The 23227-nt window shown below is 42.1% G+C and overlaps 2 protein-coding genes across 3 annotated transcripts in view; one reads left to right on the top strand and one right to left on the bottom strand.

Moving 5' to 3' along the window:
- The first annotated feature begins 813 nt into the window (after positions 1-813).
- On the top strand, positions 814-19264 carry LOC117432741 (monocarboxylate transporter 3). The gene is made up of 5 exons (XM_034054716.3): positions 814-1286; positions 12808-13033; positions 13425-13568; positions 14098-14943; positions 15589-19264. The coding sequence occupies exons 2-5, from the start codon at positions 12820-12822 to the stop codon at positions 15885-15887; spliced, it is 1503 nt and encodes a 500-aa protein (XP_033910607.3). The 5' UTR covers positions 814-1286; positions 12808-12819; the 3' UTR covers positions 15888-19264.
- Positions 19265-20771: 1507 nt separating this feature from the next.
- LOC117433093 (PRKCA-binding protein-like) overlaps positions 20772-23227 on the bottom strand; it is a 29991-nt gene continuing 27535 nt past the window's right edge. For both annotated transcript variants that reach the window (XM_059016397.1, XM_059016398.1), the window contains 2 exons: positions 22811-22955; positions 20772-22217 (listed from right to left, as the gene is read on the bottom strand). In XM_059016397.1, the coding sequence (XP_058872380.1) occupies positions 21949-22217; positions 22811-22955 (414 nt within the window). In that variant the 3' untranslated portion in view covers positions 20772-21948. The remainder of the gene's footprint in view (positions 22218-22810; positions 22956-23227) is intronic.

Raw genomic sequence — 23227 nt, 5'->3', positions numbered from 1 at the left:
TGTTTCTTCTCTGTTACTGTTGATGTATTTATCTATGTGTCCCTATGTATGGTTGCTGCTAATACAGTCTAAGGACCCGTCGCTATTATGAGTAATTAGAGGTCGAGTATTCAAAACTTTTATTCTTGTTATATTCAAATATCTTATTCGAAATTCCCACCCCTGGTATTTATACAAGGGAGTGATAGGATAGGTGTGGCCCCGGATCTTGCTTTGCCTGAAAGGAGATAACCCTCCTCTGAGGAGACTGACAGCTGCTACAAGGAGGTACACTCCTCTGAGGAGACTGACAGCTGTCACAAGGAGATACCCTCCTCTGAGATGAGACTGACAGCTGTCACAAGGTTGGGTGATGGAAACATCGATCCCCCAGAGGAATATGCATGTGCAAAGGAGGCAGAGGAGGAAGTAAGAAACTCATCAACAGGATGGAAAGAGGTATGTCTCAGCTTTTAAACGGTTGCGGTAGACCAATGTGGGAAGGAGGCCTGTTGGCTCGTTCTAGAACAGCAGCAAGCATTGAAGGGGTTTAAACATCAGCCACCGATAGGAGTTATTTCTTTCATGTCTTTATAGATTGAAACATTCCCAATGTACAGTACAGTCTTTTCTGATTTCCTCCAGGATTTGTTTAGATGAACACTGTTTAAAGAACGAGAATATATTGCAGGTCCAACATACTCCCTACAGTTATTGTGTAGTCCTGTTGCTTCGATTATTGCCCCCCCGAAACTCAGTAGTTCTGCTGTACTTCAATTAAGAGTATTAAAAGATTGGTGCGTGGTTGGCAGGTTACTCCAAGGAGGGAAGTTACTTATTCAAATAATGAAATACCTGCCTGTCAGAAGTGAGTTAAAACTTTCCATGTAGGAGGAACAGCAGATACAGGCTTCAAGCTGTTCAGAGGTAGCAAGGGAATTAGAAAAACTAAAACCATGACGTGTAGCTCTGTCTGAAGAGCATAGGGACCAGGGGAGAGGAGCTGGGAGAGCTCTGAAGAGTATAGGGACCAGGTAGAGGAGCTGGGGCAGCTCTGTCTGACGAGTGTAGTGACCAGGAGAGAGGGGAGCTGGAGGACAACAGTTCTGAGGGAAAGCTGCCAGTCTTCACTGCCACCAAGATGAGGAAGGCAGTCTGGAGGAACAACTGATGTATATCTCACATTCTTTTAAACAGAAAACCTGAAGGCAAGCCAAAGTCTGGACTTGAGCAACCACCACCGGCTATTACAAGACTTTGAATCATTCAAACAGAAAATCTCGAGAGCGAACTTGGACTGGAGTCTGGTAAGAAATACCCTCAACAGATTTAAGAAACTCAGTCACGCTACATTTTAATACAGGCACTTTTTTTATTAATGGTTTAAAATGCTGTGACCTATTTATTATCATATTAACTTATGGTTGTCTTTAAATATGTTAAAAAAATTCCTGATCAAATTTAAAACCATTTCACTGATATATTAGAATCATTAAGTAATAACCAAGCAGATAACCTGGAAAAATGCTTTATTTAAGGAGTTTAATGTACCCATTGGCCACACGGCTACAGCATGCATCATTTTAAAGCTAACTTTCTCCAGATCAAGATTAACCCTGTTGTACTGTGCCATTGTGGTCCAGTTTTTTTTTAAAAATGGTTCAAGCAATATAACTACACATTGAAAACCATTAAAATCGTTGAAATTACAAAACAAGCTCTGAATTTACCCTGGATCACACCATTCTCACCAAAATTGGAAAGGTGGGTTGTTGAAACATGATAGTTTTGATTTGACACAATTGAATCACTTAGAGGCCTCCTCTATAAAAAAATATTGACCCCTTTCACCCCAAGAGAGGCAATTTTGACTATAGAATTTGCAACATATTTTAGTCTTGTAATAAAAACTGTTATACAAAATGCTTAATTCAATGTATACAACTAAATACACAGGTCTTCCTCATCATATTAAAGACAATCTGGGCATATCAGAGTCTCCTATTACCAGTAGTGCCCTTTAATGTTTTATGTATTTTTTCCATTTTGCTCCCCAACATTCCACTCTTCCAAAAGAAAGAATGTTCCACTGTACTTAATGTTGCATATTTCTAATACACAAACACATTGAAGAAGTATGAGCAACACAAAATATCTACAATGTTAAAACTTTATAACCTCATGTTTTATATCACCATTTTCTACTTTTTACAGAAACCTCATTTAAAACAATGTAGTAAGAAAATATTATATGATACATATTACCAAATTGTTACATGTTTGATTAATCTTGAGATTTGTATTTGTATGATATAGTTTATTAATCAAATGTATTGGTTCTAACACAGGGACATTTTTTAAGCCTTAATGTAGTGATATTTATATTTTATACCTTTAAGTCATTTGACTAATAAATGAGAAAATGTAATTGGAATTTAGTGTCAAAATGTATTTTTTCCTTGATTTCTTAATGATGATCACTCCCGATTTTCTTGCAGCAATACAAAACTACGGTACACAAAACATTGCTGTAATGCTTTATTTCTGAAAAGAGAGAATAAAACAACATTTATTTTTGCTAAATAGTTTATTGGATATATATTTTGGATATCTATTAATTGAGGGTCAGCCAAATTCTAATGTTAATGTTCATTTTCAGCAGTTTCATCATCAAGTTGATTAACTGCTATGGGATTACAGCACCCCTCCTCTCCTGGCATGGGCAAATGTCAATATGTAACTCTGGATAACAGTAATCGTAATTAATTTAAAGTGCTTGTTGTAACCGGCTACGGCATTTGGGATTAAATTCCAACATTTATATATAAAATAATTGAATAAAAATATTATGCTGTGCACACAGGTTCTTTTATTTTGTGTTTTCAATACAAGTCCTTCCCTTGTCACAAATACCAGAGAGGCAAAGTTGAAAATCAAGTCTTTTACTACAAAAAAAAGAAAAGCTGTAAACAGGAGGAGAAGTTCAGCAAATACATCGCTGGCAGCAACAACAAGTGGGACACAATCATGAAGTGGAACGAAATTTATTGGATATTTCAAACTTTTTTAACAAATAAAAAACTGAAAAATTGGGCGTGCAAAATTATTCAGCCCCCTTAAGTTAATACTTTGTAGCGCCACCTTTTGCTGAGATTACAGCTGTAAGTCGCTTGGGGTATGTCTCTATCAGTTTTGCACATCGAGAGACTGAAATTTTTGCCCATTCCTCCTTGCAAAACAGCTCGAGCTCAGTGAGGTTGGATGGAGAGCATTTGTGAACAGCAGTTTTCAGTTCTTTCCACAGATTCTCGATTGGATTCAGGTCTGGACTCTGACTTGGCCATTCTAACACCTGGATATGTTTATTTGTGAACCATTCCATTGTAGATTTTGCTTTATGTTTTGGATCATTGTCTTGTTGGAAGACAAATCTCCGTCCCAGTCTCAGGTCTTTTGCAGACTCCATCAGGTTTTCTTCCAGAATGGTCCTGTATTTGGCTCCATCCATCTTCCCATCAATTTTAACCATCTTCCCTGTCCCTGCTGAAGAAAAGCAGGCCCAAACCATGATGCTGCCACCACCATGTTTGACAGTGGGGATGGTGTGTTCAGGGTGATGAGCTGTGTTGCTTTTACGCCAAACATAACGTTTTGCATTGTTGCCAAAAAGTTCGATTTTGGTTTCATCTGACCAGAGCACCTTCTTCCACATGTTTGGTGTGTCTCCCAGGTGGCTTGTGGCAAACTGTAAACGACACTTTTTATGGATATCTTTAAGAAATGGCTTTCTTCTTGCCACTCTTCCATAAAGGCCAGGTTTGTGCAGTATACGACTGATTGTTGTCCTATGGACAGAGTCTCCCACCTCAGCTGTAGATCTCTGCAGTTCATCCAGAGTGATCATGGGCCTCTTGGCTGCATCTCTGATCAGTCTTCTCCTTGTATGAGCTGAAAGTTTAGAGGGACGGCCAGGTCTTGGTAGATTTGCAGTGGTCTGATACTCCTTCCATTTCAATATTATCGCTTGCACAGTGCTCCTTGGGATGTTTAAAGCTTGGGAAATCTTTTTGTATCCAAATCCGGCTTTAAACTTCTCCACAACAGTATCTCGGACCTGCCTGGTGTGTTCCTTGTTCTTCATGATGCTCTCTGCGCTTTAAACGGACCTCTTGAGACTATCACAGTGCAGGTGCATTTATACGGAGACTTGATTACACACAGGTGGATTCTATTTATCATCATTAGTCATTTAGGTCAACATTGGATCATTCAGAGATCCTCACTGAACTTCTGGAGAGAGTTTGCTGCACTGAAAGTAAAGGGGCTGAATAATTTTGCACGCCCAATTTTTCAGTTTTTTATTTGTTAAAAAAGTTTGAAATATCCAATAAATTTCGTTCCACTTCATGATTGTGTCCCACTTGTTGTTGATTCTTCACAAAAAATTACAGTTTCATATCTTTATGTTTGAAGCCTGAAATGTGGCAAAAGGTCGCAAAGTTCAAGGGGGCCGAATACTTTCGCAAGGCACTGTATATTAATAAGTACATCTAGGGCCTGTTTCACAAACGTGGTGTTCTCCGGCTAACTTCCAGGTTTAGATTTGAAATTCAGGCTTATTCGGTTTCACAAAACAAGATAATAATAACTCAGGCTTAACCATGGTAACATATCATGCTTAAATAAACCTGCTTCGGTGCAGGATAACAAAGAATAATCCTGACTTTTAAATCTAGAAGAAAAAAAACAACAGTAAAATGGCAGCACCTTTCCTATCGGGAGCTGTAGATGTTGGCAAGTCCCGCTGAAATATACCGATTTCTAACCTGTATGAGCAATATCGTTTTTCAGGAAATGGCATATTATATCTGGCGGGTCTCTCTTTCTCACACACACGACAGGTGTGGAAATTAATTATTATTATTTTTTTTTTAAATCACAGGGATATATTGACAGATTGCATAGGCCTAACTACATTCAGTCAAAATTATTCATAGTGCTTGAGGTGTAAATCAGTCTACTTACGCGTTGACTGCATCGGCTGTTGTTTGCAGGCTGCTTCCATGGCTGTACTGGCAATGGTGGTGTTTTTTTTTGGTTGTTTTTTTTTTTTTTTAATGGAAACATCTTTTACTTGATCATATGTCGTTATTAAAATGTGTTGCACGGTGGCAGTGAAGAAAGTCGCTCTTCTTAACTCCTCCATTTTTTAGATGATCATTTAATAAAGATTACCATGGCAACACACTCGACGCCGCAATAGAATGCCTGTTAATGGTAGGTTCCAAGCGCATTGACAGAAAGTTAGCCTGGCTTGAGTTATCTAGGATGTCTGTGCCGTGGTTAACATTTTAATTATGGTGCCTCCATGCTTATTAAAAAGCACCAAATAACAAAACAGAGCAAATGTAATAGTATAATGCATCAGCAACAACATCATGCCTTGGAGTGTTTCAGCGCTCGTTATTACAGTGACAGCGTTGGAGTGCTGAGAATGGAGTGTTTCAGTGCTCATTATTACAGTGACAGTGCAGCAGAGACGAGAATGGAGTGTTACAGTGCTCTATATTACAATGACAGCGCTGGAGTGTTGAGAATGGAGTGTTTCGGCTCGTTATTACAATGACAGCGTTGGAGTGCTGAGAATGGAGTTCAGCTCTTTATTACAATGACAATGTTGGAGTGCTGAGAATGGAGTGTTTCAGCTCTTTATTACAATGACAATGTTGGAGTGCTGAGAATGGAGTGTTTCAGCTCGTTATTACAATGACAATGTTGGAGTGCTGAGAATGGAGTGTTTCAGCTCGTTATTACAATGACAATGTTGGAGTGCTGAGGATGGAGTGTTACAGTGCTCTATATTACAGTGACAGCGCTGGAGTGTTGAGAATGGAGTGTTTCGGCTCGTTATTACAATGACAGCGTTGGAGTGCTGAGAATGGAGTGTTTCAGCTCTTTATTACAATGACAATGTTGGAGTGCTGAGAATGGAGTGTTTCAGCTCTTTATTACAATGACAATGTTGGAGTGCTGAGAATGGAGTGTTTCAGCTCGTTATTACAATGACAATGTTGGAGTGCTGAGAATGGAGTGTTTCAGCTCTTTATTACAATGACAATGTTGGAGTGCTGAGAATGGAGTGTTTCAGCTCATTATTACAATGACAATGTTGGAGTGCTGAGGATGGAGTGTTACAGTGCTCTATATTACAGTGACAGCGCTGGAGTGTTGAGAATGGAGTGTTTCAGCGCTCGTTATTACAGTGACAGCGTTGGAGTGCTGAGAATGGAGTGTTTCAGTGCTCATTATTACAGTGACAGTGCAGCAGAGACGAGAATGGAGTGTTACAGTGCTCTATATTACAATGACAGCGCTGGAGTGTTGAGAATGGAGTGTTTCGGCTCGTTATTACAATGACAGCGTTGGAGTGCTGAGAATGGAGTGTTTCAGCTCTTTATTACAATGACAATGTTGGAGTGCTGAGAATGGAGTGTTTCAGCTCTTTATTACAATGACAATGTTGGAGTGCTGAGAATGGAGTGTTTCAGCTCTTTATTACAATGACAATGTTGGAGTGCTGAGAATGGAGTGTTTCAGCTCTTTATTACAATGACAATGTTGGAGTGCTGAGAATGGAGTGTTTCAGCTCGTTATTACAATAACAATGTTGGAGTGCTGAGGATGGAGTGTTACAGTGCTCTATATTACAGTGACAGCGCTGGAGTGTTGAGAATGGAGTGTTTCAGCTCGTTATTACAATGACAGCGTTGGAGTGCTGAGAATGGAGTGTTTCAGTGCTCATTATTACAGTGACAGTGCAGCAGAGACGAGAATGGAGTGTTTCAGTGCTCGTTATTACAGTGACAGAGCTGGAGCTGAGAATAGAGTGTTTCAGTGCTCGTTATTACAGTGACAGTGCTGGAGCTGAGAATGGAGCGTTTCAGTGCTCGTTATTACAGTGACAGCGTTGGAGTGCTGAGAATGGAGTGTTTCAGTGCTCATTATTACAGTGACAGTGCAGCAGAGACGAGAATGGAGTGTTTCAGTGCTCGTTATTACAGTGACAGAGCTGGAGCTGAGAATAGAGTGTTTCAGTGCTCGTTATTACAGTGACAGTGCTGGAGCTGAGAATGGAGCGTTTCAGTGCTCGTTATTACAGTGACAGCGTTGGAGAGCTGAGTATGTGTTTCAGTGCTCATTATTATAGTAATAGCTGCAGAGCTGTGAATGCAGTGTTTTCTGATCATTGCTAAGGTCACTCTTCTGCATTCTCCCGGTAGAATTGCTTTTGTGTTGTCAGCCCTAATTACGTAGGTCCAAATCCCAGCCTCATTATAAATTCTAAAGGAATAATCCTCAACCTGCCCCTGTAATCCGCTGGTATTAATTCCTATTCAGCCTTTATTTGGCTGATAAAGTTCTTTGTGCCGACGTGTGCAACAGCACAGAACACAGTGCAGTGCTGGAGCTGCTCCAGCTACCCTCCAGTACAACGTGTCTGTCTCTATTATAATTCCTGGGAGAACTTTTTTGCTCTTGCTAATATGTCTTATCTTAAAGTGATTGTAGCTGACAAAATCATTCCCTAATTCTTACCCATTGTGCATGTCAATTTGCCACATGGGTCTCAAATGTGCAGTTTTGAAAGAAACACATGTTTTTATTTTATAGCATGTTATTAACATGTTAGGTTAATCTGTTCTATTGCACTTCCTAGATCATTTCACTTCAGCAGTGTCTTCTGGGTAAAGCAGTAAGTGGCTCAGAGCATGCCAGTCAATATTGGGAGCAGCTGGATGGTTAATGACCATAAAAAGCATCTGAAGTGGTGGGGGCATTGCTATTGCTAATACGGATTTTAAAACTTTGGTTAGCACTACTTTAAAGGGGTTATAGCAAATGAAAGAATCCCATTACTTGACATTCGTTATTTAGATCTCAAATGTCCAGTTTTAAAGAAACGGAGTGTTCAGAGTGTTCTAGTCTCTTCACTATCGCTAGTCTGTGGTAGAAGCAGGTTCTGTCAAAATGCAGTTAAACTGAATTGTTTAAACACAGCGCATGTTAAAGAGTGCAGACACACTGGGACTGTGTGCAATGTGCTCTTTCTTTATTCCTGTTAGTAATATAGGTCTACAGATTAGTTTTTTCAGCTCTAAGAAGTCCCTGTTCATCAGAGTGGCTCTTTTAACCAGACAGTCGGACAGTTCTGGTATGCAAGTATCACTGAAATGAGTTCTGCTCTCCCTCCCTCTCTTGGGAGGATTGTGTTGTCTGCTGGCCGGGGCCTCAGCCACCTCATAAACAATAGCCCTCTATTACGCTGGACTGAAGTGCCGTGCCCAAACCAAGGCTTTAGCTCCTGTTAAAACTCATATACTCTATGAAGGTTTTTTAGTGTTTAATGGATTCCTCCCTGAATAGAGGTTATTAAAAAGAATTAATGAATGCTTAGCCAGTTCAGTTGTACAGGCAAGCACATTCTTAGCACACGTACCCCTCTGTGGTATCATTTTAAATATTTTTAAAAACCCCAAAAGTAATGACTAAAGCTAAGATTGACAATTTTAGAAAAGCAAACTATGAAGGTATGAAACAGAGACTAACAGAAGTAGATTGGAGTAAAATGGAGAAAACATCCACAGAAAAAGGATGGCTGTTTTTTAAAAATGTAGTACTGGAGGCGCAAAACAATTCCATCCCAAAAGTAGACAAATATAAATCTAAAACAAAATGGCCAAAATGGTTTAATAGATCAATTAAAAAAAAATATTCAGCGAAAAAAGGCACTTTACAGAGCGTTTAAAAGGGACCAAAAAACAAAGTACACAGAAAGAGTACTTGGAACTGCAAACACAAGTCAAAAAAGAAGTTAGAAAGGCCAAGAGGGAGATAGAAATCAATATTGCTAAGGGGGCTAAAACCAATTCCAAAATATTTTTCCACTATTATAACAGCAAGAGAACATTCAAAGAGGAGGTTAAATGTCTAAGAGACACAAATGGCAAAATCATAGATGAAGAAAAAAAATAGCAAATATATTAAATGATTACTTTTCACAGGTTTTTACAAAGGACGACACAGACAACATGCCCCACATGTCGACCTGTTCCTATCCAATTTTAAATAACTTTAGCATAACAGAGGCAGAAGTGTTAAAGGGACTAGGAGCTCTTAAAATAAACAAATCCCCTGGGCCGGATGAGATCCTCCCAATAGTACTCAAAGAAATGAAAGAAGTTATTTACAAACCGCTAACCAAGATAGAGTTGATCTAGACAGCATTCAGAACTGGGCAGACACATGGCAAATTACATTTAATAGAGAAAAGTGTAAAGTACTGCACGCAGGCAATAAAAATGTGCATTATAAATATCATATGGGAGATACTGAAATTGAAGAAGGGAACTATGAAAAAAACCTAGGAGTTTAGTTGACTCAGAAATGTCTTCATCTAAGCAATGTGGGGAAACTATAAAAAAAAGCCAACAAGATGCTCGGATATATTGTGAGAAGTGTTGAATTTAAATCAAGGGAAGTAATGTTAAAACTTTACAATGCATCAGTAAGACCTCACCTAGAATATTGTGTTCAGTTCTGGTCACCTCATTACAAAAAGGATATTGCTGCTCTAGAAAGAGTGCAAAGAAGAGCAACCAGAATTATCCCGGGTTTAAAAGGCATGTCGTATGCAGACAGGCTAAAAGAATTGAATCTATTCAGTCTTGAACAAAGAAGACTACGCGGCGATCTGATTCAAACATTAAAAATCCTAAAAGGTATAGACAATGTCGACCCAGGTGACTTTTTTGACCTGAACAAAAGAAAAATGTATTTATTTATTTATTTCTTAGCAGACGCCCTTATCCAGGGCGACTTACAATTGTTACAAGATATCACATTATTTTTTACATACAATTACCCATTTATACAGTTGGGTTTTTACTGAAGCAATCTCGGTAAAGTACCTTGCTCAAGGGTACAGCAGCAGTGTCCCCCACCTGGGATTGAACCCACGACCCTCCGGTCAAGAGTCCAGAGCCCTAACCACTACTCCACACTGCTGCAAAAAAAAGGACCAGGGGTCACAAATGGAGATTAGATAAAGGGGCATTCCAACTCCCCAGTAATGATGTTGAAGCTGACACCCTGGGATCCTTCAAAAAGCTGCTTGATGAGATTCTGGGATCAATACGCTACTAACAACCAAACGAGCAAGATGGGCTGAATGGCCTCTTCTCGTTTGTAAACTTTCTTATGTTCTTAGTGTTGTGGGAGGATGTTATCCCGTAATAAAAACAAAGGTGTGCTCTGTTTTATATAAGGGATGTACTGAGCAGGCATTGGTAATTGTAAATGAATAATAGAAAAGCCTGGAGTAAACAAATTAGGTACCATACTAATAGATTTTTTAACTGAAAAAAAACACTTCATTTATAAAATCCTGTCCTTGGGACAATTAATGAATCTTGTGCATGTGGAAGAAGTTAGACAACAAGCAGTGGAAGGGTTGAAGAGCATAGACAGCAGCGCTCTACCAGGCAAAACTAAAACACTGGTGCTTTCAGTTTGGTCTACTGCCGAGGTTGCTGTGGCCACTGACTGTGTACGAGGATTCTTTGACAACAGTAGAGAAGCTGGAAACTTTAATCAGTTCATACATCAGGAAATGGTTGGGAGTTCCACGCTGCCTCAGCAGAGTGGGACTTTATGGTAAAGGAATACTGCAGCTACCAGTCTCTGCTCTAACCGAGGAGTTTAAGTGCGCCAAGGTCAGACTGGAAATGACATTAGTAGAGTCATGCGACAAATGCGTAAGGGAGGCAGCACCTGTGTTGAAAACTGGAAGAAAGTGGGCGGCAAGAAAGCTGTGGAGGATGTAATGGCTGCCCTTCGAATTGGTGATGTCATGGGGCAAGTTCAGCATGGAAGAGGGGGTCTTGGTCTCAGTTCAGCTCCTACTACATGGCACAATGTAGCCCCAGCTCAAAGGAGGAAGCTGGTAGTCAACGAGGTGCAAAAGCAGGAGGAGAGGATGAGGTGTATAAAGGCCATTTCCCAGGCCAAACAGGGAGAATGGATGAGATGGGAGAGTGTGGAACAACGCAAGATTGGCTGGCAAGACCTATGGTCAATGGAACAGAGCAGGATCAGTTTCCTCATCAGGTCAACATATGATGTTCTCCCATCACCACAGAACCTAAACCTCTGGGTAGGACAGGATCCCTCATGTCCTTTGTGTTCATCACCTGCAACATTAAGGCACATTTTGACAGGATGTAAGGTGGCTCTTAGCCAAGGATGGTTTACTTGGCGCCATGACCAGGTGCTGCGATGTTTGGCCTTAGCATTGGAAGACAAGCGTAACATGACCAATAAGTTGCCACCTGTTCCATCAAAACATAACACACAAAAGACAACATTCCTCTGCCCAGGAGAGCAACCACTAAAAAAAGGTGTTAAATCCAATCCTCGCCCAGGACAATTGGAAGCTGCTAGAGACTGGAAAATGCTGGCAGATGTTGGTCAATGGCTTATTTTTTGACCTGAGATTGCCACCACTAACCTTTGACCAGATATTGTCTTGTGGTCTGGATCAGCACGCCTTGCTCACCTGGTAGAGTTAACAGTGCCATGGGAGGATGCTGTAGATGAGGCGTATGAGAGGAAGAAACTCAACTAGCCACTGAAACGGAACAGCGAGGATGGAGAGTCCGGGTTTACCCAGTGGAGGTGGGTTGTCGAGGATTTGTGGCACACTTCTACAACCCGGTTTCTCAGAGACATCGGATTCAGTAGCCAAGAGTTGCGTCGCACAGTGAAGAACTTATCTGAAGCAGCAGAGAGGAGCAGCAACTGGCTGTGGTTGAGACGGAAAGATTCTGGCTGGGGATCTCAAGCACAATAGAAAGAAAGAAACGCTGATGTACAGGTAAGTAAGCTGGGCTGAGTTGAGTGGGGGACAGAGGGGGGTGATGCTGGGACGCCAGAATCACCGTTGAGCCCTCTTGAGGTGTCGTGGGCTAGTCTACGAAACACTCAAGATGGAAGGTGCCTACTTGAAGACCCCAGAGATGTACCCTACTTAGCTCAATCCAGACGGTTGTCATGCTGATGCGCTGGGGAGGCCGCACTGTGGTTGATCTCTGGAGCCAGCATCGCAGCCGTTGTGTGTGCTGATGCGCCAGGGAGGCAAAATAAGCTGATCCCTGGAGCCAGCATTACACTTCAGCCATTAACACCAGACAGAAGGATATCTACATCACCATATGGAAGCAAGCGCAAATGGATGGAGACACATATGGATCACATTAATTTACTGTAAAGCTACATCTTAGTTGGTGCTTATCTTGGCGAGAGCCGAGTTCAAATCAGCATGAAGTTTTAACATCTACTCTTGTGTAATGGAAATCTTGTTATATAATATTTTGGCACTCCTTTCCACTAAAAATATAGTGAATGAAACTTGCAAGGATCCTGTTTGTGCTATAGAGGGGTCACAATAGAAACTTCAACACATAGAAAGGGATACCAGTTAGTAAGATGTTAGGAAATGTCCTTTATAGGGGGGTGGGGTAGTTAACCAGAGATTAAATAGAAATCAGACAATTTTAGCAAGTTAGCAAGAAGATTGCATCTAATAAAAGAAGATTGTATCTAAAAAAGAAGATTGTATCTAATAAAAGTCTGCTTCCTCTATCATCCAAACAGGTTGTAACAAATGTGCTGGAAAATGACATGGCGGAGAGCGGAGGCTTCTGGGTTGCAGGAGTGGGCGGGGGGGTCATACTGAAATGACAGTTTAACGAGTGCCTGTCTGTGTTCCAGGGTGCGTAGGGAATGGGGTTTCATGACGAGAGGGTCCTGGTGAAGCCCCCCGATGGTGGCTGGGGCTGGATGGTGCTGCTCAGCTGCTTCGTCATCACTGGGTTCTCCTACGCCTTCCCCAAGGCCGTCAGCGTCTACTTCAAGGAGCTGATGAAAGACTTCCAAGTGGGCTACAGCGACACTGCCTGGATCTCCTCCATCATGCTGGCGATGCTCTACGGGACGGGTAGGGGAGTGTGTTTAACATGCAGCGCCCCGGCCATTTTATTATACATCACGAGAAATCAACCAGTCACAGCTCAGGATTTGTCAAAATAATTCCAGTGCGTCTTATCTTGTGAGCAGATCCTGTGCTTAGAATATATGGCCCAAAGCTTAAAAAAAAACAAAAAAAACTTTTTATGCAGTTTTTATGTAGTAAAATATTCATTTTAATTTATAGTGAGTTAACGCCTCGTGTGTAGGGTGTCTCGTATCATATATCATATTTACTTCTGTTCACGGTTCTCTTGCCTAAAGCCTTCTGTTCAAATTACTGGTCCATAGTCACTAACATTAATGACTGTTATGTAATAGTCACAGATTTCCTTGTAGGTTTAACCTCTTCCCGTTGGCAGGTCCAGTCTCCAGTATACTGGTGAACAAGTTTGGCTGTCGTCCTGTCATGCTGATTGGAGGTTTGCTGGCTTCAGCAGGGATGGTCCTCGCCTCTTTCACCACAAACATACTAGAACTCTACCTGACTGCTGGAGTGGTGACTGGTAAGGAGAGGTCGGGTCTAGTCTATAAGGTGATCTTTAGCAACTGGTCCATCATGACAGCATCCTGAAGTATCTCCACTACCCTGAAGAGCCAAATAAGAAGTAGTAAGAAAACATCCAAAAAGGAGAGGAGGTCAGTCAGCCCATCAACACTTCTGGATCAATCCCAGAACCCCATCCAGTCTGTTCTTGAAGGCTCCCAAGAAACTAGTAACAACCTGGCTTGACTACCCATTCCAAACACCCACCACCCTATGTGTGAACAAACGCCTCTTACCCTCTGTCTTAAATGTGATTCCACTCAGCCTGGTCCTGGTCTCTCTGCTCAATTTGAAAAACGGACTGGGCTTGACTTGGTTCATGTCTTTTATAAGATTTTATTTTATTTTTTTATCCCCCTAACCCTTCTAGTTTCTAGACTAAATTGTTTAACGTTTCATCAACCTATCACATGTAGCACCAGAAAACCTTAAGAAAAAAACATGCAGCCCTTTATAACAGCTAACCTTGTTCCTCTTTCTCTTCTCAGGTCTGGGTCTAGCCCTGAACTTCCAGCCCTCTCTGATCATGCTGGGCAGCTACTTCGACAAGCGCCGTCCCCTGGCCAATGGCCTCGCTGCTGCCGGGAGCCCGGTCTTTCTCTCGGCCCTGTCTCCTCTGGGTCAGGTCTTGCAAGACCGGTTTGGCTGGAGGGGGGGCTTCCTCATTATGGGGGGGCTGCTGCTGAACTGCTGCACCTGCGGGGCCATAATGAGACCTCTGGAGTCCAGGAGACGGGTTCTGGCTTTGGGCACATCCAGGGATCCCCGGGAGCTGAGGGAGATGCTGCCCATGAAAGAGGGGGGGACGGCAGAGGACGAGAGGGTTGGAAAGAACAAGGTCAAGAAGCAGAAGAAGAAGCTCTTGGATTTCAGCGTCTTCCGTGACCGAGCGTTTGTGATATATACTGTAACAAAATTTATCACTGTCTTAGGACTGTTCGTACCCACAATCCTCTTGGTGAACTACGCCAAGGATATGGGAGTCCCCGACCGCGAGGCTGCCTTCCTGTTGTCCATCATCGGGTTCATTGATATCTTCGCCCGGCCCACCTGCGGGGTCATTGCTGGCCTGAAGTGGGTCAGACCCAAGGTTGCCTACTTCTTCAGTTTTGCTCTGCTCTTTAACGGGCTCACTGATGTTTGTTCGGCCAAGGCGTCGAGCTACACAGGGCTGGTAGTGTTCTGCATGTTCTTTGGGGTCTCGTATGGCATGGTTGGGGCCCTGCAGTTCGAGGTCCTCATGGGGATCGTCGGGTCTCAGAAGTTCTCCAGCGCTCTGGGTCTGGTGCTCCTGATAGAGGCGTTTGCGGTGCTGATTGGGCCTCCCTCTGCAGGTAACGCTTATTAATTCTTATTCCACAATGGCAGGGATTGTCCTCTTATTCGTTTCATTGGGCTATGCAATGTCTCATGAGGACAGCACCATGGTTCTCTTGAAATCTCTTTGTGTTAGTTTCATATTCGTTCTTTCTCCAGTTTCACCTGATGAAAATGCAATAATAATAATGTTCCTCTCATGTTTTTATTCCCTGATCGCAGGATGCCTGGTAGAGCACTCTTTTAATAATGTTCCTCTCATGTTTTTATTCCCTGATCGCAGGACTCCTGGTAGAGCACTCCTTTAATAATGTTCCTCTCATGTTTTTATTCCCTGATCGCAGGATGCCTGGTAGAGCACTCTTTTAATAATGTTCCTCTCATGTTTTTATTCCTTGATCGCAGGACTCCTGGTAGAGCACTCTGGTAGAGCACTCCTTTAATAATGTTCCTCTTGTGTTTTTATTCCCTGATCGCAGGACTCCTGGTAGAGCACTCTTTTAATAATGTTCCTCTCATGTTTTTATTCCTTGATCGCAGGACGCCTGGTAGAGCACTCTTTTAATAATGTTCCTCTCATGTTTTTATTCCCTGATCGCAGGACTCCTGGTAGAGCACTCCTTTAATAATGTTCCTCTCATGTTTTTTTTCCTTGATCGCAGGACGCCTGGTAGACGCCTTTAAGAACTACGAGCTGATTTTCTACATGGCCGGCTCGGAGTTGATAGCTGCCGCTGTCTTCCTGTGCGTGGCTTCCTTTTGCTGCATTAGTCGGGATCAGCGCACCACAGATCCGCCTCCAGGGGTGGGATCAGATGGTGAGGCACCGTACCCATTGGGTGACTCTTCAAATCCTCGCCCTGCCAATAGCGATGCTCAGATGATGGATGAGGGCGAGGTTTTGCAGGAAGAGGAAATGCGGCTGAATCTCGATCACAAAGTGGAGAGGGAGAGTTTTTAGAAAAACAAAGTGGTCTTGCACTGTTCAGTCATTTTGAACATGAATTAGAAATCAAATATGTTTATAATTAAGAGAGAGAGCAGAAAAGTGGCATATGCTCATTGATATCGTTTTAGGAATTTAAGATTCGTTTTTAGAAATATGTCCTTGTGTTGTTTAACACTTTAGGCAATGTGCTTTTAATGTTAGCCTTAGGGCAAAATTTCGGGGGGTGGTATCTGGGCAGCTTAATAAATTAACGTTGATCATCATTAACCTCCTATTTAAACCCCAATCTCACACTCCTTCTCTGTCTAGTGTTTTGCTTTCTTGCATACACTGCGACCTGTTCTCTGCACAAAATTTCAAACTCTTAATTTTCAGCATGAACCAACTGCAATTCAGATCAGGAAAACTCTCTGCCGGATTCTCCTCAACAATATCTCATTTATTACTCCGATGGAAACTCAGTACCGTCTACTTCTAATGCAGACTTCTCCCAGCAACCAGACCTGCTGTCCCAGCATTATGAAGATCAAAACACCCCGCCAGCAGGCACAGCCTTCAGAGCAGCTATTTTATAAGGATTGGCTACTCGCCTAACTTTTAAAACCATGCACGACAACAGTATCAAATTCCCGTCTGGAAGCGCTAGTATGGCATTGTTCAATATTTATTGTACCTTTTATATCTGCTACACCATGCTGCCTGTTTCTCAAGCACATTCTATCTCCCTCTGAGCATTTAGGATAAACATTCCAACCACGAGGGCTATTAATGACAATAATCAAATATTCTACCCTGAATCACTTTCTAAAGTTAGCGGTTTATTCTAATCATAACCTCTAGATGGCAGTATAACACCAAGTTCTATACATTTTAGCGGATCCTCTTTCATTGAGAAAGTCATGTATTTTCAAATCAGGATCGGTTTCAGAGTTAATATTTCATTCGATGTGAGACACGTGACGGATATGGAAACCATATCTTACTATTATCAACGTTTCTGTCATGGCGCCCTCCTACCCTGCAATGGACAATACACTGATAGACTGCTCCTGATAAAATCAATAGGTTTCACAGCAGCCTCAGAGCAAAGCATTCTTCAACCTCAGGTTATGCAGTGTTCTCAGATCTTTGCATTCTTTATTTCTGCCCCATCTTCAGCTCCACCTAAACCGCTTTAACACTCAAAGACCAATATCCACATTCAGCAGATCTCTGCGCTCTACAGCAGCCCACTGCACACTACCGATTGGAAGTCCACCATTCACTAGTACAGATAACTGCTTCAGCAGATCTCTGCTTTCTACAGCTGGGCCACTGCGCGCTACTGACAGCACTCAGCTCCTCACTACAGCAGATCTCGACTTCCTCTTGCAGCACGCAAAAGTTACTTTAGTTTACAGCTTAAATCTACAACTGTCCTCCTCCAGCGCTCCAGCTTACCTCCAATACTCGGATCATGGCAGCCATTTCTGCTTGACCTCCTCAGCAATCTAGTCATATGTCCGCTCATCCTTCCAAATACTACAAACATTAATACATGGTGAGAGGCATGGTACGAGACTGGAAATCTGTCGATTATGTGTTAAGGAGTTCCACTATTAGGAGAATGACTGGAGCTATGAAACCCAAATCTCTGAAATGTGAGTTCACCTTTTCCATTCCAAGCAGACATGATGGTAGCAAACCACTGATCAATCCCAAATTAACTAACACATAGGATGGTCTCGCCACTTTTGTCTCCAGAACCATCTTCTCCCCAATCATTTCCGATCGAGCAGGTACTTCCGCAGCCAGAGCCAACATCGATATCCGTCCGGTCGTGAAGCGTGGGGCGCTGGTCCTCTGCAGCAGTTGATTCATACATCCGTTCATCCCCTACCGACATAGCAAAATCCACCAGCTAGCATGCCCGGAGTGGGGGCTACCTGACCGCAAAGGCTGCCAGATGTTTTCCCCTCTAGGAAGGGTTTTTTTCCTCTCGACTGAGCGGCAGGTAATCACATAACCATACCACACTAACACTATTTTAACCTCTCCAGTTTGTCTCGTATGTCCCTTCCTGTCCCATCTTTTCCAGCTGTTTCTTTTCTGTTATGCACTGGCGCAACTCTATTGTTTGTCTCACGGTGAGCGTCTCTGCGGGGGAGCCGGGGGTCCATCCTTTGGGAGAGTAAGTGCAGATTCACTCCCCCGACCTCATGTCGCGACAATACTTTGACCTCGCTCTACGGGGGTTCTCACCGAGTGAGTCAGAGGGGACCCCCCAGCCACACTATTCTTTCACAGCTCATGCGCTTTTTCTACCTTGTCATGTGAGGCGCGGTCCTTCATTCGCTAGGGACATGGCCCGCTTTAAGCTCTCAGTGCCCAGTCACAGACTAACCCATCTTTCTGCCCCAGATTCCTTGCGGGAGCTTTTTTCCGGCTTTGGAGGACTGAGCCTCACCTCATGCAAGGGCAGCACCAGACCAGTAAAGGAATGCTTTTTCTATTCTCCTTTCAACCCCCATGATCGGGCGCCTCTGCCAAGCAGAGCAACATTTATATGTTTTCAGATCCTCAGGAACGCTACCTTCGACCAAGCTCCATCCTCGGTAAAAGGAGGGCTCAGCAGTCGGGATCTCTTTCTATCTTAATTTAAGTGGGGTCCTATCTGGCCCATCTAAGCCTCTGTCCTTGGCCCCCGTCTTACTAACAGCTCATTTGTTTCCTCTGATCTATCCTTACAGCCCAGCAGACTCCCCGTGAATTGGGCTACTTGTCTCCCCCTGCCCACTTCAACCTTTACCCCTTCCTTTATCCCTCACTCCCATTTCCTTCCTCACTCCCCCTCAGCACACAGGGTAGTGATCAGTCCAATTTGTTCAGGTCATTTAAATGTGTTCACTGGATCTTCTGCTGAGTATGCAGGAATTGGAACTCATTTGAGTTCTCTGGGATTTTCTAGTCCCTAAGTTTTAAGCATCCTGTATTTTATTGATAAAACGTGTTAAAAATGACAGCAACATGTAGGATGATGCAATTATAGTGATCTTTAATGTATAAAAAAATTGTGGTTTGATATGGACTGATAGTAACAGTACTGTTAATATGACTCTTAGGTATGTAATTTACCTTTTTTTTAATGTTGTCTTGGCCATACAATAGATGTTAGCATTTATATAACAAGTTATTTTACCTTTTTAAATGTAGTTTCTTGGAAACATCTGTAAAGAGGTACTTTTATACAACCCGTATTTTCAAAATATTTGTATTTGCATTGTATTACCTGTTTAATGCATAATTTCCTGTTGCTGTTTATTCTGAGATTGCTAAATTATGTTTAAAACTCCTTCTGGGTTTGTAACTGTAGTTCCCAGTGCATCAATACAACAGTTTTAAAGGGGGAAGGAACTACAGCTGCATGTTTGTTTCAAACAACCTCAAGCAGTGTGGCGTAGTGGTTAGGGCTCTGGACTCTTGACCGGAGGGTTGTGGGTTCAATCCCTGGTAGGGGACACTGCTGCTGTACCCTTGAGCAAGGTACTTTACCTAAATTGCGCCAGTAAAAACCCAACTGTATAAATGGGTAATTGTATGTAAAAATAATGTGATATCTTGTAACAATTGTAAGTCGCCCTGGATAAGGGCGTCTGCTAAGAAATAAATAATAATAATAATAATTTCAGCAATTCAGCTGTTAGAATGGTAGATTATGATCTAAACTGAAACAACAATATAGAACTATGGAACACACAAAATTCTATATTAAACAGGTAAGATGTCAAATATCTTGACAATAAAAGGCATCCTTTGTAAAAGATTGGTCACAGTCTTCAGTAAAGTTTAAAGTGTATGACACTGTGCGTGAAGGTTAGTCAGTTGTAAGTATGCAAATTTAACAGATATCAAAGACAGCTGTTAGGTTAGGAAATACATTATATGCCATTTTCTAAACTGTTAAGTTGCTGATGATTGCGCTGAAACTGTTCGGTATGAAACTTATTGTATTGTCATTATAAAGTATTATGCTGCTCAGCATTTTTCATAAACACACTTTTAATGGACAACTTTCTACCCCTGTAAGTGTTGTAATTCTTTCATGTCAAAAGAGAATCTAAACTGCAAATGTGCCGTGACAGCAGCTGTCATCGTCTGAAATACTGATTGTCTGAAATACTTGACTGGGGAACTGAAGTGATTACAATGTATTACACCATGCTCTTAATATCAAGAGAAAAGTGTCCATGGCTTCAACCTTGAAAAAAAAAAAAGTACCTGTGGACAAAAACCTTTACCCATGTGCTAGTCTAAGGTCATTACTTCTTTAACAATCCCAGTTTATCATGCTGAGGGAACAGTAAGCTGCTTTGTAGCTTGGAACTTGGTTTCAGCCCATTGCATGGCATACCAAGCGAGACTTTCAATACAGCAACTCAAACTGTCTCCAAGATTCAAGCCACTGTTCCTGAAAAAATGGTTTCATGTTACTTTAGCTTTAGTCTCACCTGGAGAACCACTACCTATGCAACATCCTACTGCTGCTCTTCCTTGGTCATTCATGTTGTTGATCCACCAGAAATGTACAGAAAAGAGGTCAACATAGTACAACTACTGTGCTAAATCATGTCTTCACAGCACTTTCTTGACACATGCCATCAACAAAACTAATCCAGTGACAAAAAATTGTGAGAATATATACAAAGTATTACAATAGGGGTGAATATAAAGACAGCAATTCAGAGAGAACTGTTTCAAAACATGGCAAATAAAAATGTGCTCTGCTTTGAGTTTAAAATATAGATTCTGTTTTGCTCAGCTACATTTTGCTGCTGAAATAAAATGTATACAAATGTGTAAAGAAAGTCTACTGGGGTTAGAGGAGCCTCGTACAGCAGCTACACACATAAACGTGAATTTATTCATCAGTATTTTATTCACCTGTGTTTTAAAATATCACTAACACAAACTGAAAACCAACTTCAACACAAAATAAAGAAAAACATGACAACATTGTTCCCCAATCAACCCCACATGAAATACATTCACACAGCCAGGCAGACAATGATATATACTATAGAGAGAAATATATACAGTGCTCCCATTACAATGAAACCCTTGAGAGTATTTACACAAATAAAAGTATGTTACTGAATACTTAAAGCTTGGAAAGAAAAACAAGCAAATACTAAATATAAAGAAAGGCTAAAAATCACATAACAATCTGAACGCTCACCTGGGATCAGAGATCATTTATTTTGGGTGCTCATTAAAGATGTGCAACAGGCTACAGTTAGTGTTGACAGAGATGCAAACCTAAATTCAAGTGGGAAAAGGGCATCCCCAGTGCAAACGCTTGAAGACTGCAGTTAAACACGGACTGCTGTATCAAAGGATAAATAATATATTACTACACTAAACCAATATGTTTTTAAAAGAAAAAATCTGAATGTCTCCGCTTCAGAATGGCAGGAGTGTTGCAGCTTGTTACTGAAGTTGCAGTTCGAGATCCACTTTTGAAAACTGAAAGGTAATATTTACCGGCTACTGGCAGAGTACATCCTGTTTATCCTTCAAGCACAACTCTCATAGAACAGAAAAATAAATACAACTGTACCCCCCCCCCCCCCATATCAGCTTTATATCATTAAATGGTAAAATAGTTGTACTGCAGTATAAATACAAAATTGCATTAACCCAAGTTAAGTTAAATTGAAATAGCATAATGTGTTCAAATGAATGCCAGGAGATCTACAGAACAATGGAGTGCCTGCAAACATGTATCGTGGCTAAGCTGACAGTAAGGGCAGGTTAAAGCAAACCAATCTGTTGTTTGATCACAGTCTCCAATGCCTTGTTTCCAAATGAATTGGTTCATAAATATATAAAATGGTATGTGTTTTCGTAACGTACAGATTTTGAGTCAAAATGAATCTGAGACCCAGTCAGTTAAAACAAGGTACAAGATGATTGAGTGTATAATGTTTCCCCAAGTAATTCCCTCCCTGCCTTCCATTCCAATAAATAAATAAAGCTGTGAGCAGGCGATGATAATAATAATGAGTTTGTGTTATTTATATAAAGATACTCTGTTCTAATCATCATCGATGAGTTTTTCTCCGTTCTCCTCCTGCCTGGCATCTCCGTCCCCCAGCTCCCCCTGTCCCTCCTCAGGCTGTTCTTCATCCCCCTCGTCCTCATCCTCAGCATACAGCTCTCTCTGTCCCCCGTAGTTCAGCATGGTGCGGGACAGGTCCACCTCGATAGGGAACACGTCGGCGTCCTTCAACACTGCATAGCACTCGTCATAGTACCGGGACATCCCCGACACGAAGCGCTGCAGCTGGAACACAATGTCCTGGACTGCAGAGAGAGGAGAGGCAGCAGGGTGAGGTCGTCTCAATTCAAATCCCACCCCCTTCTAATACTAATCTTTCACTAGAAAACAGTACATTGTGCGGTAGTAATAATAAAGTGAACTTCTAAAAAGTCATTTTTCTTACATTTCAATATGAAGTGGTTCTGAACCCCAGTTCACAGGGATCCCTACTTTCTATTGCAGTGCACTGCTGCAGTTCCACAGTTATTAAAAGTCACAGTTTAAGCTGTCTAGGTGCCATTTCATGTGTAAACTGGAAAGCAATGCAAATTTGAAACAAACCCCCAGACTGCTAGGAGTCCTACAGCAGGGGTTCCCAAACTTTCCTGTATGTGCTACAGCCCCTGAAACCATCCCGCGGCCCCCAGCCCCCAGTTTGAGAACCCCTGTCCTACATAATGAGTTGAGAACCACTGTAAAATCCAAGCTTCAATGCATATAAAGCACAAACAAATCGCTGATCCCAGACTAGGATATGGGGTGGTCCATCGCAAAATCTAACTGAGTATCACTGCCCCTGTTGCCATATCCGAATAGACTTGGGTTATAGGCTGGTTCCCTGTGTCAGCTGTCTCACCGTGCTTCTGGTCCAGGAGTTCAATCTTTTCCAGCACATCTTTCCTCATCTTGGCAAATCGCGCTCGGGCCTCCTGCCGGCAGCGCAGGACCAGCCGGTACTCATAGTTCCCAGTGGCAACCCGGTATAACGGCTCTCCCAGAGCCTGGGGACGACAAGCAGGGTAAATCAGAACTAGCATGGCCCCCAAAGCGACTCAAGTGAACAAGAGTTACGTCTAAAACACAGCAAAGCAAGCCTCCTGCACCCCTCAATGGACCAGTTACATCTAAATCCCTGTGTTTTAGAGGTAGCTCTGGTTCATTGAGGGGTGCAGGAGGCTTGCTTTGCTGTGTTTTAGAGGTAGCTCTGGTTCATTGAGGGGTGCTGGAGGCTTGCTTTGCTGTGTTTTAGAGGTAGCTCTAGTTCATCGAGGGC

The sequence above is a fragment of the Acipenser ruthenus genome, chromosome 53 (assembly GCF_902713425.1).
Source record: "Acipenser ruthenus chromosome 53, fAciRut3.2 maternal haplotype, whole genome shotgun sequence".
Lineage (NCBI taxonomy): Eukaryota > Metazoa > Chordata > Actinopteri > Acipenseriformes > Acipenseridae > Acipenser > Acipenser ruthenus.
This window is presented reverse-complemented; position numbering and strand designations above follow the sequence as displayed.

Coding starts and splice junctions, on each gene's coding strand:
- LOC117432741 (XM_034054716.3), top strand. CDS start 12,820: ATGGGGTTTCATGACGAGAGGGTCCTGGTGAAGCCCCCCGATGGTGGC. Junction 13,034..13,424: donor GGCGATGCTCTACGGGACGG/GTAGGGGAGTGT, acceptor TCCCGTTGGCAG/GTCCAGTCTCCAGTATACTG. Junction 13,569..14,097: donor GACTGCTGGAGTGGTGACTG/GTAAGGAGAGGT, acceptor TTCTCTTCTCAG/GTCTGGGTCTAGCCCTGAAC.